The sequence below is a fragment of the Lepisosteus oculatus genome, chromosome 1 (assembly GCF_040954835.1).
Source record: "Lepisosteus oculatus isolate fLepOcu1 chromosome 1, fLepOcu1.hap2, whole genome shotgun sequence".
NCBI lineage: Eukaryota > Metazoa > Chordata > Actinopteri > Semionotiformes > Lepisosteidae > Lepisosteus > Lepisosteus oculatus.
In genome coordinates this window covers 65,987,552-66,003,288 of record NC_090696.1, presented here as the reverse complement: position 1 = coordinate 66,003,288, position 15,737 = coordinate 65,987,552, and the positions used below count along the sequence as shown (strand labels likewise).

Genomic DNA, 15,737 nt, shown 5'->3' with positions numbered 1-15,737 from the left:
AACCTCCTTTGTAAGATAGTGTATAAGCAATTTTCAAAGCCTTCTGCTGTTATGTCATCCAAATGTTCTTTCAGAAAATAAGCAAATCCGAATGTGTATTAAAGACATTCTCTCTGAAGACACAAAATAAAATTCATGGGATATAGGAAATTATTACCTTTTGTGTTACACAAAGCCACAACATAGTGTATTGTTACAAATGCGGGGTTACGAAACTGGTAAAAATCAGGAATTGACCGAGCAGCTTAGTCAATAAGTGAAATAATTATTCATAACCTCCAACATGTACATGATTTCTAACCATATACCTGAGCGGCTGGTATAATTAGAGGCAAGGGAATACTTTACTCTGGCACAGCTTTGTTGAGAGGAGTAATAATCCAGGCACATTTGGTTAAAACAAATAAACCACACAAAACATACAACACACAAAGTTACATTTTATACAGTATTTACAGATAAGGCATTTCAGAGGCCTAACATTCTGGTTACACAGAAAACGCCAGACTGCTACCAAGCACTAAACTCTTAATATGCCTACAGAGGCCACACAAGAGATGAGCTGCCTGCAGTTAAATCTTTGTCTCTGCACCCTGGATGCCAAAAATTAAATGGGAGCCTAGATTCCGATCCGTAAAACACACCCTAATCAGGAAAGACGTTTGTAACTGAGGTATCTTTTACCCAGGAAACCCAAGTTCCCTGATAAACAGAAAAGCCTGCCCTCTCTAACAGGGTTCAAGTACTTACTGTAGCTCCAATCAGGTTCTGTTTGGATGATCATGACAAAGGAGCTCTCCCCTGGTGCAAGCTTCAAGTCCCAACTCCTCCGGACTCCTCTCTCTTCTACCTGCTTCTCCTTCTCTCCTCTCCTTCTTCCCCTCCTTTTTTTCCTCTTAAGGTGAACTTATACTGTGTCTTTCTGCCCTGCTCCTTTGCAATCATTAATCCACAACTTGGCTAGGCACACTATAATAAACTTTTCTATTGTTTCTGCTCAAGGGACCCCCCAGACCTCGGCAAACACCCTCTCTGCTTTGTAGTTAGAAGTGTTTACTTTTCCCAGTGTCACAAAATTTTATCTAAAGTCTTAAAGACACTTCTCAGTCACCCAAAACTGTAACAATATATTATACCTCCATTAATAGGACTTTTTCTCTTTTACCCTGAAAACACAACACAGAGCCAACAGAAATCACCCAACACTTCCTGACAAAACAAATTCCTTACAGTTTCCTGAAGGTAAAGTAAGGTTTACCATAAATGCTACACATTTAGGATTATTTGCCTGTGATACGCACATACACTGTGCCTTGCAAAAGTATTCAGATGCTTGCATAGTTTTCACATTATGTTGCTTTCAAGCTTGCAGTCCTAACAGTTTCAAATACCAAATAGCAACTGTTATATACAGTTGCAAACGTTTGGCCAAATTACGTTTTGTTGATTTTCTAAGAGAAAACACAAATTTTAATGCACAGTTACTATTTATTTGCCGAATTTAACAGATTGAAAAAAAAAACAGTAAATGTGCTATGTGCAAAAGTCAGTACTTAGTAACATCCCCTTTGGCAGAATTACAGCCTCCAAACTTTCTTTGCTGTTTACTGAGTTACTGTAGATAACATGAAAGAAAAAGGAAAAGTCATGATAGTGATCATGAGAATGGTACAAAAACTACTGCATTCTCTGAATGTCCCTGTAAGCACATTCTACAGTATTATCCAGGAATGGAAGGTGTATTATACCACTTAGACACTGCCACGACCAGACTGCTCCTCCAAACTGAGCAGCTGGGCAAGGATGACACTGATGAGAGATGACACTGTGAATAACAGGTCCAATGACAAATCAGAAGACCCTGAAGAAAGCTCAACAGCCGAAATGTTGAGTTTCTTCTCTCTGTATTTCAGTGTGGAATTAATTGCCTCAGATCTGATTCTCTGTGGGACTGTTCAGGAAAATGACTGTTACATCCATCTATTGGATCTTTTTGCTCTGTAACAGCTGGAGAGTTATACAAATTACCTACAATAAACGCAGAAGAAATTACAAACGAAAAAATGCTACCACTTTGCAATGAGCGTGCGTGTTTTTAATGGAATTACTTATTAGGTAATACATTGTTTCATCCAGACGTAATAAGAAATGCACTTAAAATCATGATGTATCCTGTACGATAAGCAATTCCAAATGGATAAAACATGATCAGTCACTCACTGCAACAATCCCCTTCCCTTACACATCAAACTGTTTGCCACTTAACTTAGAGAATTGATCCCATTGACAGGAGTCAGCACTTTAATTATAGGAACCTCAGGTATTTAAAATCCCACCCAACTGCCACAACTTCCTGGGCACAACCTTAGAGCACAGCGGATGAACCAGAACTGTAGAATTGGGGTTGAACCACCAGATACATTCCCCATATTTGCATAAGGAAATAGGGGAAACTGTGAATGATCTCAGGCCCAGATCCACGGGAGGTGTTTATTTTAAAAGGTAACAACATATTTGGGTGGATGAAGCCCGGTAAAGACCTTTTCTTATTGAAGTGGAACTGCAGTCCCAATTTCTCAGACCAGTTATTAAACCTCGGTAGCAAAATAAATTGACGGCATCACAAAATTTGTCAAATTCCAAATTAAGCACAAAATCGTGAATTTTGTGAAAGCAGTGTATAGTGGCCATGTTGTTGCAAATCTTGCGATGGGCGAGAGCTTTCATGAATTGCGACACAAAATGGCCCTTCCTGCTCACTAGTCACCACAATGACTAATGCAATACAATATATGAGTAAATTAAGTGCTGGTTGTGCAGCAGATATTTCACCACAGAGTTAACAAGTTGTATTTTTTGGCCAAATCGTTTCAAGATCGAGAGCCATATTAGTACTAGATCAAAAGAGATGTACAGTTCTCACAGGCCTGGTTGTTTACAATACAATAGGGCAACTTCACCTCACCGGTGCTGCCTCGTTCTGAATCGCAGAATAAGGCGCTGCACACACCTGGAAATTTTGTTTGTGATATAAATTGAAGGTTTTTGTAAGAAAGAAGGCAAAGAACGAGACCAGCCAAACTGGAATTCATCGGACGAGGAACTTCCCCTGCTACAGGGATTGAAGCTAAATGGGCTGCAGAAGAAAGACGACAAGGAAAGAAAGGTAGTGTAGAACTTGGTGGTTCCCTGGGCCATTTAATCTTCCTTCCCATCGGGCTGAGTTTATGTGCAGCTTGGTAAGCTCCTATCAAGGGGGATCTCTTACAGGCCCCCCCATCACTGAATAAGGGTTAATTGTCACACAGTGGGGTCTAACATTCCATTTAACCTTCCTTGCTTCTTCAGAGTGAGAGGGAAAGAAAGACATCTCACATATTTCCCCTTCTTCATTATATGAAGGCACTAAGACCAGGAAGCAGGTAAATGCTACTGAACTGGACCCAAATCACAGATCCTTGTTACATACGCTTGAGGCTTGTCAGTTTTGCCTGTTGCTGCAGTTCATCAGATCAAAATAGAACAGGCGGCCATGCGTTGCTCTTTTGGCCTAATCTGTCACTAGGTTTATTAAATTATGGACAAGAACAGCACTCTTTTGCTAACAGGTAGATACATGTTGAGATACCCCTGTCAAAGTTCACAACCAAGGCTATATACAGTACATACATCAAGGATTTGAACTGGGTAATTCAGCTGGAAAAGCTCTTGATTTAAAAATCTGTTAATATTGTCAAATTAGCCCAAACAGCGAGTCCTAGTGCATCTACAGCTCAGACATGAAAGTCAGAAAAACACTAATCTTTCTCCAGAGAAACAAAGTTTTTCCTTTGAAAAACATGAGTCTGATGTCGGTTCTCGAACTGAAGTTAAGGCAGGGGGTAGAGACAAGAATAAATTAAAAGTATTAAAGATCAAATGTGCTAATAAATACATCATCTACAAAACACAGACTGGTATTGCTGGGATTAAAGTATCTATCTAAGTTACGGATGCTTAGAACTTTAATGTTTTTTGCATTATGAAAATTATTTCAAGAAGTTACATATGTTATTCAGGAAAGGCAGGAACTTTAAACTGTTGTATAGCTGGTTTCAATATTGGCTTAAACATCTGAAGGAGAGAGTAATCTTGAAGGGGACTGCACAGGATTTGGGGAAGGCAATATGCACTAAATCATTCCTTTTTCACATGAGATACACTTGAAACATGTGTGACACTGGGGAATAGTTCACCATGGCTAGGTTCTTTCTGACATGTTGTCTATATGGAAGAGTTTGTGTGGTACTGCTATCACAAAGGATTTATTTTTAAAAATTATCAACAATTTTTCAAACAAACGCTCGCAAAAACAGGCAGGTGGCTATTAAACACTCCCAATTATATCAACAACCATGGAAGAAATAAACTTCTACAATTCTAGACTTTCTGTGGAATATCCCTACTATTAAATGTTCAGGTTCAAAAAGGTTTAATCTTTTTCATTTTGTGTTTTTCTTGAAGCTGTTGAAACTTCAGTCTTCAGTGCAACTGCCTGGTTTTAAACACAGACAAACCAATCTGTTCTGCCACACCTTTATACTTTACACTGTGCTCAATTAACTCAGAGATTCTCAATCAAGCCATGGCCAACAGGGAAATGTAGTTTTAGCCCTCTAAATGGGCTCCTTGTACTACACAATCAAAACAGGGAAAGTTGCTTATATGCCATATGCCAATTTTAGGCAATTTGTGTCACTTAGAATGGTATACAGTGGGTAGCATGTGGCAACTTTTAAAACCCACACACACCAGTGTGCAAAGGACCAACTTTGATGTCCTTTACTATTTACATGCAGGCTTATTTCAAACAAACTGATAATCGAATACCAAATTTTCATTTATTTCTGCAACACATGTAACCAACTTCTAGCAACACTGTATCTAGGACATGAATAAGGTGGCAGAGTGGCGCAGTGGTTATCATTGCTGCCTCACAGCGCTGGATCCTTGAGTTCAATTCCTGCGGTGTTACTGGTGAAGTTTGTATCTTCTCCCCGTGTTCGCGTAGCTTTCCGCCAACAATTCAAAGACATACTGGTTGGTTGATTGGATTCAGGGAAAATTGGCCCTGTTGTGGGTGTGTGCGCACCTGTGCCTGTGTGTGGCCTGTGATGTGCTGATGGCCTATCTAGTGTATCCTGCCTTGCGCACACGTTGCTTGCTGGGATAGTTTCGAGCTCCCCTCTACTGGATAAAACGGTTAGAAAATGGATGGATGGAAGAGCATGAAAACAACTGGAGTCAACTCTATTAGCGGCAGGGTACATTCCTTTAAGCTCTTTAGATCACAGTTTTTTTTCTTGATAATAGCACTCTAAACCATCTTACAAAACACTCAATGGTACTAAATATTTACCATAGATCCAACTGACAGATGCAATTAAGGCAGAACAGACTGTCTTATCCTGTGTCATGGGTGCAGGCCAACCACAGATAGAGATCTGAACTGTTAAATCCATCCTGTGTGAAACAATCAAGGAACTGAGAACTGTCAGTTTTGGCTGATATAAGAGACTGTGAAGAGAGACGTGACTGCAAATGAGCCTCAGGAAGCTATAATAATTAAGTACTCACCATTCTCTGCCAAAGGAGCCAAGACCTCAAAGATCATCTCTTTCTTCTCATGCTCCGCCTGCTTCTTGAAAAGCTTCACCAGCTCCTCAGCAATATTTGTAGAGGCAAACTGTTCTTTGCTCGATTCTGCAGTGTAACGACAAGGCGATTAAAGACAGGAGAAACAACCTATCATTTCCAGAATATGTAAAGCACTACCCAACCACAGACTATGTAGCTGGTTTGTCTAGTCCTCTATCCATCAATATAGATTCACATGTACTGTATTGAGGATTTCTTCTTCTTTGCAACCTTTGCCTTTAATACTACAGATGACTTCCTGTACATTTTTGGAATTATCTCCCACTGATAGGACTCTTTGTTACCACTTTAGTTGAATGAGGTCGGAACTCATCCATAATCACTACATGACCTAACGTGCATAATTCTTTAAAACCAATTGTGCAAATGATATGACTGTCATGCAATTATTTGCAATGATGCTTAACGAGATATAGTTTCATCTGATAATGTACAGCAAAACTCCAGATAAGAAGATGAGGGAAGACTGACAAGGACTTTGTGTAGATGCTGCTCATTAAAAATGACGGTGTTATATTTTTGCTGCAGTATATGCATGTTATTGTATCGTGTTGTGTAGTCTCGATGAAGGAATTACTGTATAATAATTGTGTTTTTAGCCTTACTATCAGTTCGTTCTTTTAATTGGAAATTTTAACTCACATATTGACAGTGAAACTGGTTTGGAGGCTGTAGATTTTTTTAGATGTCAGACATCTTTGATTTTATACAGGATGTTACAGTACCTAGACACTGGTTACACAGATGTAGTGTCCTCTTGCAAACTGAAAATTTGTATATATTTTATACTCCAGATCTTGCTCTCTCATCATTGTTGCTTTTTATTTACAGCTACCTGAGGATTTCATACAGACTTTCAAAAGTTGAGTTTTTAACGCTCCTGCCCTTCAAAGGGTTCCCAAATTAGTCTGTTTCTTTTTGGTTTTGTTAGCTTGATAACAAATGATAAGTTAGTCGATAAATATGTCTGCCATTTAGAAAACGGTGTTGATACTGTAGTGTGGCACCAGGAAAAATTAAAATGGTCTCCTCACAAATACTGTTATGGTTTATTCAACACTGCCATCTGTTGAATAAAATGAAATTGTCCAAAAGCAGAATGTAATTGGAGAACTATAAAATCAGGTGTAAATTCTGATATTCTGGGGCAACTGTTACAGAAGTACTATTAAGCTTAAAGATCAGGATGATGCGCTTTTTTTACTAAGTTTATTGTAGAAGAGAAAATCTAGAACACTCAACACTTGATACTGCACTTTATATTAATACCTCACTCAATTTTGAAGCGAACACAAAGGCCTCATTTATTAAGCACTTAAATTTCCATATTTTGAAAATAAAAGTTATTAGGAAATTATTCTAATTATAATGTACAATTAATTGCATCACATGATTCAGAAATGAACCCGTTCCCTTTGACTAGCATGCAAGAATTAAGCATGAAATGAAATTAAAACAATTAAATATTACTACCTTTTATCTTCTAGGTCAATACCAGCTAAATGTTTGAAGGATGTAGTCATTAGATTGTGCAATGTCCTTGTTACAGTTCTAATAGCCTTCTGTCTGTGGGGATATTTCCATATACTTTTACATAAAACTGTCCTTGTTAAACTCTTACTAAAAAAAAATCTAATTTGGTCCAGTACTAAGTTACATCAGATATATTCAAATCTTCCAATTCAGTTAAAAAGGCAGTATTTAAACAGATAAATGTTTTGATGACATTCCTATCATAGAACTGAGACCGCATTAGTCAAAGACGTACTGTAAATGACCTTCAAATTAAAGTTAGTTAATCTTTAGTTTTGGTTCTTTTAAATTTAGGCACTGCTTTGACACCCCAAATCATTTAATTGTAATTAATCTTAGAGAATGAGTTGGTATTTAGGAAATTGTTCTGAACTGGTTTAAAGCATATGTAATAGACAATATAGTGTGCGTAAGGTTTGACCAACAATACATGTGGCATTCCACTGGAATCACTTCTGGGCTCTTAGTTATCTTCTCTATAAAAGCTACCAGTAGGTGAGAATGTTAGCAAATATGGCACAAATGTTCACAGCTATGTAAATAAAACACAGCTTTCTGTTAGACCCGGTGACAATAATTCTGATGTTATTCATACTGTATTTTACTTACAGTTGTTATGAAAAATATTATCCCCTCTTGGACTTCGTCACATTTTATTGTGTTAGACTATGGAATCGTAATGTAATTGTTTTTTTTTGTCATTGATCGATATAAAATAATGTCAATTATCCTCCTAAATTAATTAGAAATACAAAACCGGAACTTACTAATTTCTTAAGTATTCACCCCCCTTGAGTATTTTGTCTTTGGCAGAAATTACAGCCAAAAGTCTCTACCAGTTCTGCACATCTGGACACTAAAGTTTTTGACTGTTCTTCTTTGCACAATTGCAAAATCCCACAAATGTTTTAGATTTTCTGTAAAGCACCTTGGGAGGATTTGACATGAAAGGCACTATATAAATCCACCTGATAAAAACAACTGTTTTTTTATTAAGAAACATTACTTTGTTTTACATTTTGTTTATTGGAATCAGTATGTTTGCATTATTATTTTTCAAATTTCTAGTCTGACATAAAATACACATAGAGTAAATGTTAACACCTGCTGGCCATTCCAACATAACTGCATTTGAGCTAAGCAGAGTTCATGTGAAGGCAAATGATCTCAACAGATTTATTCAACATTCACCATTAACTGACATTTTTTTTTACACACCATAAACACAAGGTTTCTAACAAGGACGGTCAGTGTGTCACAGCTGTAGAGCTGTGAGGACTTTCTTTGTATTAGCCAACTTAGGGATGAATGTAAAGAGTTAAATTGGATATTTACCTTCTGTGATTGCCAGGGCAATGCTGGAACAATCACTTTTCTGGGGGAGAGATCTTATGTGCAAACCCAGATGTACAGTATCTGGCTAAATTAAGGTTTACTTCAGTAGTGAACTTTCAAACTAGAATTGTGATGTGGTATTGTTCTTAACATTGAAAGAGACATTCCAAGTTGATATTTTAGCACAGGGAGGAATATTTTTCTGGGAATGCTGGTGACTGGCTGGCCAAACCACAGACATGATAAGGCAGCGTACGAAGAATTTAGGTAGACAATTTCTTTGTCTATTCAGGCAGGGCAGTGGCGCATAGTTGTAAGGGGTGAGTGCAGTCTCCAGAAGCCTCTGAAATAAAAGATTTTCAATGAATGGTATAGTTCAGCTCAGCTCTCCTTTGAGATGGGAGGAATTTTCGTTTAACACGGTCATATGGAGCAAGAGGAGATGCAGACAAGCTTACCAAGTTCTGCCAGGTTCCCAAACGCAATCAGACACATCTCTGTGAGTGATGCATTCTGGGAGTGGATGCCAAGAAGCTTCACAAGAGTGGGGATCACACCCATGTTGATCAGCTGTGCTTGCAAAGTATCTGGAGGAAGAGGAAGGACATGGATCAAAACCCAGATTGTGTAGGGCGACGTGTAATGCCATTAAGTGCTTTTAAAAGCATACATACAAAACAAATACAATAAAAGTCCAGATCTATAATGTCAAAAATACTCACACATTAAGTGGTGTTAAAACTATATAGTTTTTTCAGACAACAGATTCTGTCATAATCTCCACACTCTTGTATATCACTTGTGAGTTTCCAAAATCTTTCAAATTTAAATTATGAATGCAAATGAGAAAATCCAAATATTACATATCTATAGAAACCTAAAACAATGCTGTTGGTAAGACCATTACAAGTAAGGTCTGCTCAATTATAAGGAGGAACTGTTTCCAAATCACGGGACAGGCATTCTGTGGGTGAAAACCATATCTTTTGTTACAAGATTTTGGAAACGCATCAATGTTTTGTGGTTACACTTAACAGGAGGAGGGCCGAAAGCCCAGAGTTAATCAGCAGAAAGTATTTGCCAAATAAGCATGTGTGGGTAGTCCCCCCAAGAGATTTTACACAAGGCCAGTGCAGCGTGCTGGAAACACCTATGAGACACTACAGGCACGTGGCTCAGAAAGGAAAAACATACCCAAAGTAAAAGCCAGAACCAAGGTAAAGGTACCCTGTTTAAGAAGAAACACCTTTACCTCGCTGATAAGATACGTGATTAAAAAAAATAAGAAATCTTCACAATCAAGTACCCGATGCACTGTAAAACAACATACAGAGCCCTGAATTCAGAAAGACACATACAGAGATGAGGACTGCTGGAAAATAGTTAGCCAATAAAACAGCACCAAGCAAGAAAAAAAAAAACAGATTTAGGTTAAAAAGATGCAAAGCCCATGCTTATGAAATGGCCAAAGAAAATATACAGCTAAGTAATGAGTTTACTAACCAGTGTGTAACGGCCATGTTAGAGCTCTATAAAGGGCAATCCTTGCTTTACACCAGTTCAGACAAGGCATGTGGACAAACACAGTCCCTTTATCAGCGTACCTTATTCTCATGGCACAGAAAACATCAGTGACATCCCTGTCTCTTTACACGCAGTCTGCATGGTTATGTCTGCTTGTGATTGACAACACAGCTGTTGCGCACAGTAGATTGGCTGTGCAGAGCTACCTATCAATGCTTCTTCACTCCTGAAAGAGCAGGAGAGCAAAAAAACAAAACACGGGCTGTACTGATCTCACAGTGGATCAAGACACAGCTTAAGGCTCCAGCTGGCTGCTTTTCATTTATGTGCCTGCTTAACCCCCGCGCTTTCCAGCAAGAGAAATTATGAACCTTCCCTATCTGCATATTACTGTTTTCGACAGCAAGAAGGTCCATCACTATTCTGAAGCTCTGTTTTTCATTGCCTGTAATCTTTATCTGGGGTTTACACAGTAGGAAGAGGCTAGAAGAGAAAATTTCCTGCTCCAAGCTCAACTTTGTTAAGAAAACTATTGATCAATAAGTTGACGAATGACGAAATTGTTATATTATAACACCAACTTGTTTCCTTATATTGTGCTCAATATTTTCTGAAAAGCCTTTAAGAATGCAAATAAGCTTGTGAGAATCAGTTTAAGAAACAGAATGATTTCAAAGGAGTTTAAAATCTTTTTTCCAGAGCTGTTTTAAAGAGGAACTGCAGTCCCAATTTTTCAGACTGGTTTTTAAAATCTCAGTAACAAAATAAATGGATTGATTTCAAAGAAAAAATATCAATTTTGAATTAAGTCTTTGTGTTGTCGCAAACTTGCATTTGAGTTCCCATGAATTGCGACATGACGCGGCCCTTCCTGCTCACTAGTATCCCCTAATGACTAATGCAATGTGATGTGATGTACAAATTAATAAATACAGATCGTGCAAAAGACATTTCACCACAGAAATGTTCCAACGTGATCTGCATGCAGAGTTAACAAGAAAATAGTATTTGTCAGCAAAACTGTCTCAAAGTCGAGAGCAATATTTTTATTGGATCAAAAGCAATGTATTCATAAGCCTGCTTGTTTACAATGTCACAGGGCCTCACACGTCACCTGAGTTTTGCTTCCTCGTTCTGAATCACAGAAAATGGCACTGCACTTACCTGGAAATGTCATCTATTTTGTGATGTAAATTGGAAGTTTAACATTTACTGCGTACATGTGGTTAAATGTGGTTTAAAATGCACTTATAAATGCTGATTATTTCAGTCAAAATATGAAAATAGCATTGCAGTTCCCCTTTAAACTGTCATTAAAAAACAGGTAAAACAACAGTCGTTACAAAACAAGTTAAAATCTTTTCACAGTGTAAAACCACAACTAATGATTCCAATAAGAAATGTTCCACCTATAAGAGGAGGAGAACATGTGTCAAGGGAAGAACATTTACTGGTTGATTAATTCACATACAGTAACCTTGCTGCTTCATATTTTTACAGTGGCTTTATTATTATAATTTTTTGAAGGTATTACGGCATTCAGTTTAGTTTTCATAGAATAGGGATTAGGTGTGAACTTTTAAGAACAGATAACCCTACCACCCAAAAAAAACAGAAAAGAACAAAACGCTTAAAGAGAAATTTAATCAATCTGTGAAAAATGCATACCCTCCCAGTATTAGTTGGAAAAATGATAGAAAATGGTCAACAGAAAGGTTGATTACATGGAAGTAGAACCATACTATAACTAAAGAAAATAAGTAAGGAAACAAACTTGTCTTGTTTCTAATGATAGCAAATCTGCAACTTGGTCCTTTTTATTACAACAAAAAGAATATCACAGCAAGTACCATTTTCTTTAAATAAATATATACAGTAGTTTCGCCTCCATCAGAAAAGTTCTTTCTTTTTCCAGACCTATATTAATCTCCTCTTAATTGCCACTTGTTAATTGTCACCTCCTCATGCAAAGCACTGGAGGAAATGTGCAGAGCATTTCCCCACTACCAAATTAAGACATTTTAAAAGGCACAGGAGAAAGAGAGCAGTGCTACAGATGAAGAATTAGATCAAAGTTTCAGAAGGCAGAGCAGCTGGAAAGTAGCAGGACTTTTCTTTCACAGAAAGAAAGTGAGGCAGCACACAGATCTGCAGGACTCCTGCTGGGCCATTAAGAATCTACACGGTAGACTTGTAATTAATGCTGTCTCCAGACCAACAGTACACTCAGTATTTTCCCCAAAAGGCATTCCAGACAAACTTTTAATAACAAAGTGTCTCCTTTCTACACTGTAAGCGCTCAAATATACAGAGTATAATATATGGGAGCAACATGTTTTTTTTCCGTCATGTTTTTCCTTCCAATTTTAAGTGATGCGTACAGATCTATTTTTCCCCACCTGTTAAGACTGAAAACAAATTGCATTCTCAAACATTTTACTCTGACCCTACACTAATATCTGCATATTAACAGAATTCAGACGTGAATACATACGAAGACTGCATTTTAAGTTGTAAGCATAACTATGGACAGAAATCTGTGCACCTTAATTATACTTTTTCAAAAGCCTCATCAACACTGTGGGTGTTCACGGGTAACTGTGACTTTAATTGATCATTAAAGTAAAAAGAAAAGTAGGTTACTCTTTTGTTGGCAGTTTGTGGCAGTGAGGATCAATTACTAAATAGAACAGTCTCTATAACGTTGAACACTGGAATGTTGAACAGCATCATGAATTGCTGTTTAACATGTACGTTGCTCTATCTGACTTATTCAGCGTTTCCGAATAAGACAGATACTTATCCGATTTGTGCTCCTTTGGATTTTTATTCATATCTACAGAACTCTCTATCCCTGGACTGGCAATCATCAACTATCCATAGCTTTGATAGCTTTTTGTCTATCAATCGACACTTGTGAAAATTAAAATCATTAACTTTCAAATGTAATGAAAAAAAACTTCAAAACAAAAACAGAAACTGAAGAATAATTAACTGGAGCTGGAGTATTTTTTTTCTCTTTGACTACAGTCAGACTTCATTGTTAAATTCATCAGCTGTTTCTCTACAGAGTGGCACTGTTTTTAAAGAGATGGAAAACAGGTTTGACCCAGGGGATGTCCAACATGAACGCACCATAACACACAGCAGGTGAGTGAATAAGGTGAGGAGCTGCCAGAGAAGGTAAATTACTCGGGTGTTTCATCTGACTATTTTATGTGTGTAACTTCTTATTATTTGACGTGTTAAAAATGAAGTATATCATTAAACACCTTTGAAGAACCATAAACCCTATGTGAGGTAATGAGAGAGAACTTTGCACATAGCCACCATCTTGGTTTAAACCTCAAGCCTAGTGTTGTGGCCTAGAGCCAAACGGGCCTCTCTGTAACCAACACTCGTCTCCTTGACAAAGCAACAGCTTTGTTGTCTCTCTTATCTTACAGTCAGAGACAGCCCACCTATCTGCTGGCGGGAAAGTCCAGGGAGGATGAATTTTCTCTCACAGCTAAGGGGTGAAGATGCCCTAGTCCTCTGGGTACCAACGTCTCCAGTGAGGCCTGGTTCAGCTGGCCAACCTGTCCCTCAACAGTGCACGTCAACTACATCGATCCTGGCAAACGAACTACTGTACTGCCTACAAGCAAACCAGCGCCATCTGTTTCTAGAGAGGGCTATTGTGTTTCCTCCTTGAAAGAAACCTTTTTCCCCCCTAACTGGTCTTCCAAACCTTTTAATTAGCCCGAAGGAGGGATTAATTCCAGAGCCTATCACATCAGACACCTCTGCTCACATGGAATTTCACCACATCTGTGTGCTAATTACTCATTGAGGTCAGCTGTACCTCATTTTGCAGTTTCTTTCCAATTAAATGTCATCTTTCTCTCAAAACACTGTACATTCCAGTTTCTTGACAGGGCAGGACATTTTAAAGAATTTAGAAAGCTTTCTGGGAAGCACATACTGTATCTGCAACAGCCACATGGTAGGTCACACAGAAAATGTAGCTATTAGCGAAAACTAATGAACGTTAAGTTTGGCATAGTGAGAATTTATGAACAGTCGGACACTAAAATAGACCACTGCCTCCTGCAGAATTTAATTTACAAGGAATAATTACCATTCCAGAAGCTGCTGATTTTTAAACTCAGTAAGATCTGATTGTGTACTAGGAGTAATGATTTCTTTCCTTCTCCAGATGTAAGAATGCATAAGGCCCGTCCTAAAAAAAATACATTCCATTTTAAACCGTTTTTTTTATGTCTCCATAGCCATTCATTCAAACAAGTCATCTCCATTTCTGCCTTTCATTTTTTACTCCCACTCTTCCCTTTTTCACCATTACCACCCACAATCTTTTTGTTTTATTTCTAGGGGGTAGGAAATGGTCTGTGCTGGCTCCCCACCATTCTAGAAAAAAAATAACTGAAGACATCTTTGTAAAGATGAATGTAGGGGGGGAAACAGGCTCATATTGCTTTACGAGAAACAGAAGATGGAATCTTGTTCTTTTCTAAAACACAGAATTGCTCCAACAAACTGTCACAATGATCCATTTGCGGCAGCAATAATGATTTGCGACGGCAACTTTCAAAGTCTCGTTGCAGATTTTCGATCAGGTTCGAGTCTGAATTTGACTGGACCCCTCGTGGACATTCACTTTCTTCTGGCTAAGTAACGCCAATGTAGCTTCGGCCTTGTGCTTTGTGTCACATCCTGGTGACAAGTGAACTTTTGCCCCAGGTTTAGGTCTTTAGCAGACTGAAGCAGATGTTCCTCGAGATTTGCCTGTGCTTTGCTCCATCTCTTTCCCCTCAGTCTTCTGAAGTGTCCCAGTGCCTGCTGATGAGAAGCAGCCTCATAACATAATACAGGCTCAATCATGTTGGACAGCGGGGACGGTATTGTCTGGATCCACGGTGTTCGGTTTGCACCAAATGCAACACTTTGCATTTTTACTAAAAGGTTATCATTTTGTCTATTCTGAACATGAAACCTTTTGCCCAAAAAAAGGTGTTTAGTTGCAAACTCAAAGCAGGATTTGAGATGGGTTTCTATTCGTTCAGCTTTGTGGAGTGACTCGGTTGTGCAGTGACTAGGATTGTACTGATTCATTGACGTTTTCTTGCATCTCAGCCACTGTGCTCCGTAGCTTTTTTCGCTGCTGGTCTTACAGTGACATCATTGACAAGATTCCTCCTTCCCTGTGTGCCCAGTTTTTAGCCCAGAAGTCTAGGTGGTATGATCCATCTTCCACTTCTCCATGAAAACCTTCACCATGCTCAAATATTCAGTGCCTAAAATTAGTGCCCACCCTTCTCCTGATCTGTGCCTTTCTGAATCTTTATTCCCGAGTTGTTTTGACAAGTTCTTGGTGGTCACGATTAACGTTTTGCTTTAAAAAAAAAACTCCCTACCTGACTGACTGGCTTTATACAGACAGATGTATTTATTTTGAAGTAATATGAACCACTATTATTGCACACTGAGAGGCCATTCTACTGTACAACAAAGTAATTTCTGTTTGCCATCATAAAAAGGGTATATTCTTATGCAATCAACACATTTTAGTTTTTGATTTTTCTTCCATGTAAGTGTCAAGAGTAACGCAATCATAAAGCATGAGTTTCAGTAAAATTCAATGCGAG

The 15,737-nt window shown here is 38.2% G+C and overlaps 1 protein-coding gene across 7 annotated transcripts in view; it reads right to left on the bottom strand.

The window, feature by feature from the left end:
* Positions 1-15,737, bottom strand: part of rap1gds1 (RAP1, GTP-GDP dissociation stimulator 1) — a 71,435-nt gene that overhangs the window by 14,186 nt on the left and 41,512 nt on the right. For all 7 annotated transcript variants that reach the window (XM_015345818.2, XM_015345819.2, XM_006629905.3 and 4 more), the window contains 2 exons: positions 9,024-9,152; positions 5,617-5,742 (listed from right to left, as the gene is read on the bottom strand). In XM_015345818.2, coding sequence (XP_015201304.1) covers positions 5,617-5,742; positions 9,024-9,152 — 255 coding nt within the window. The remainder of the gene's footprint in view (positions 1-5,616; positions 5,743-9,023; positions 9,153-15,737) is intronic.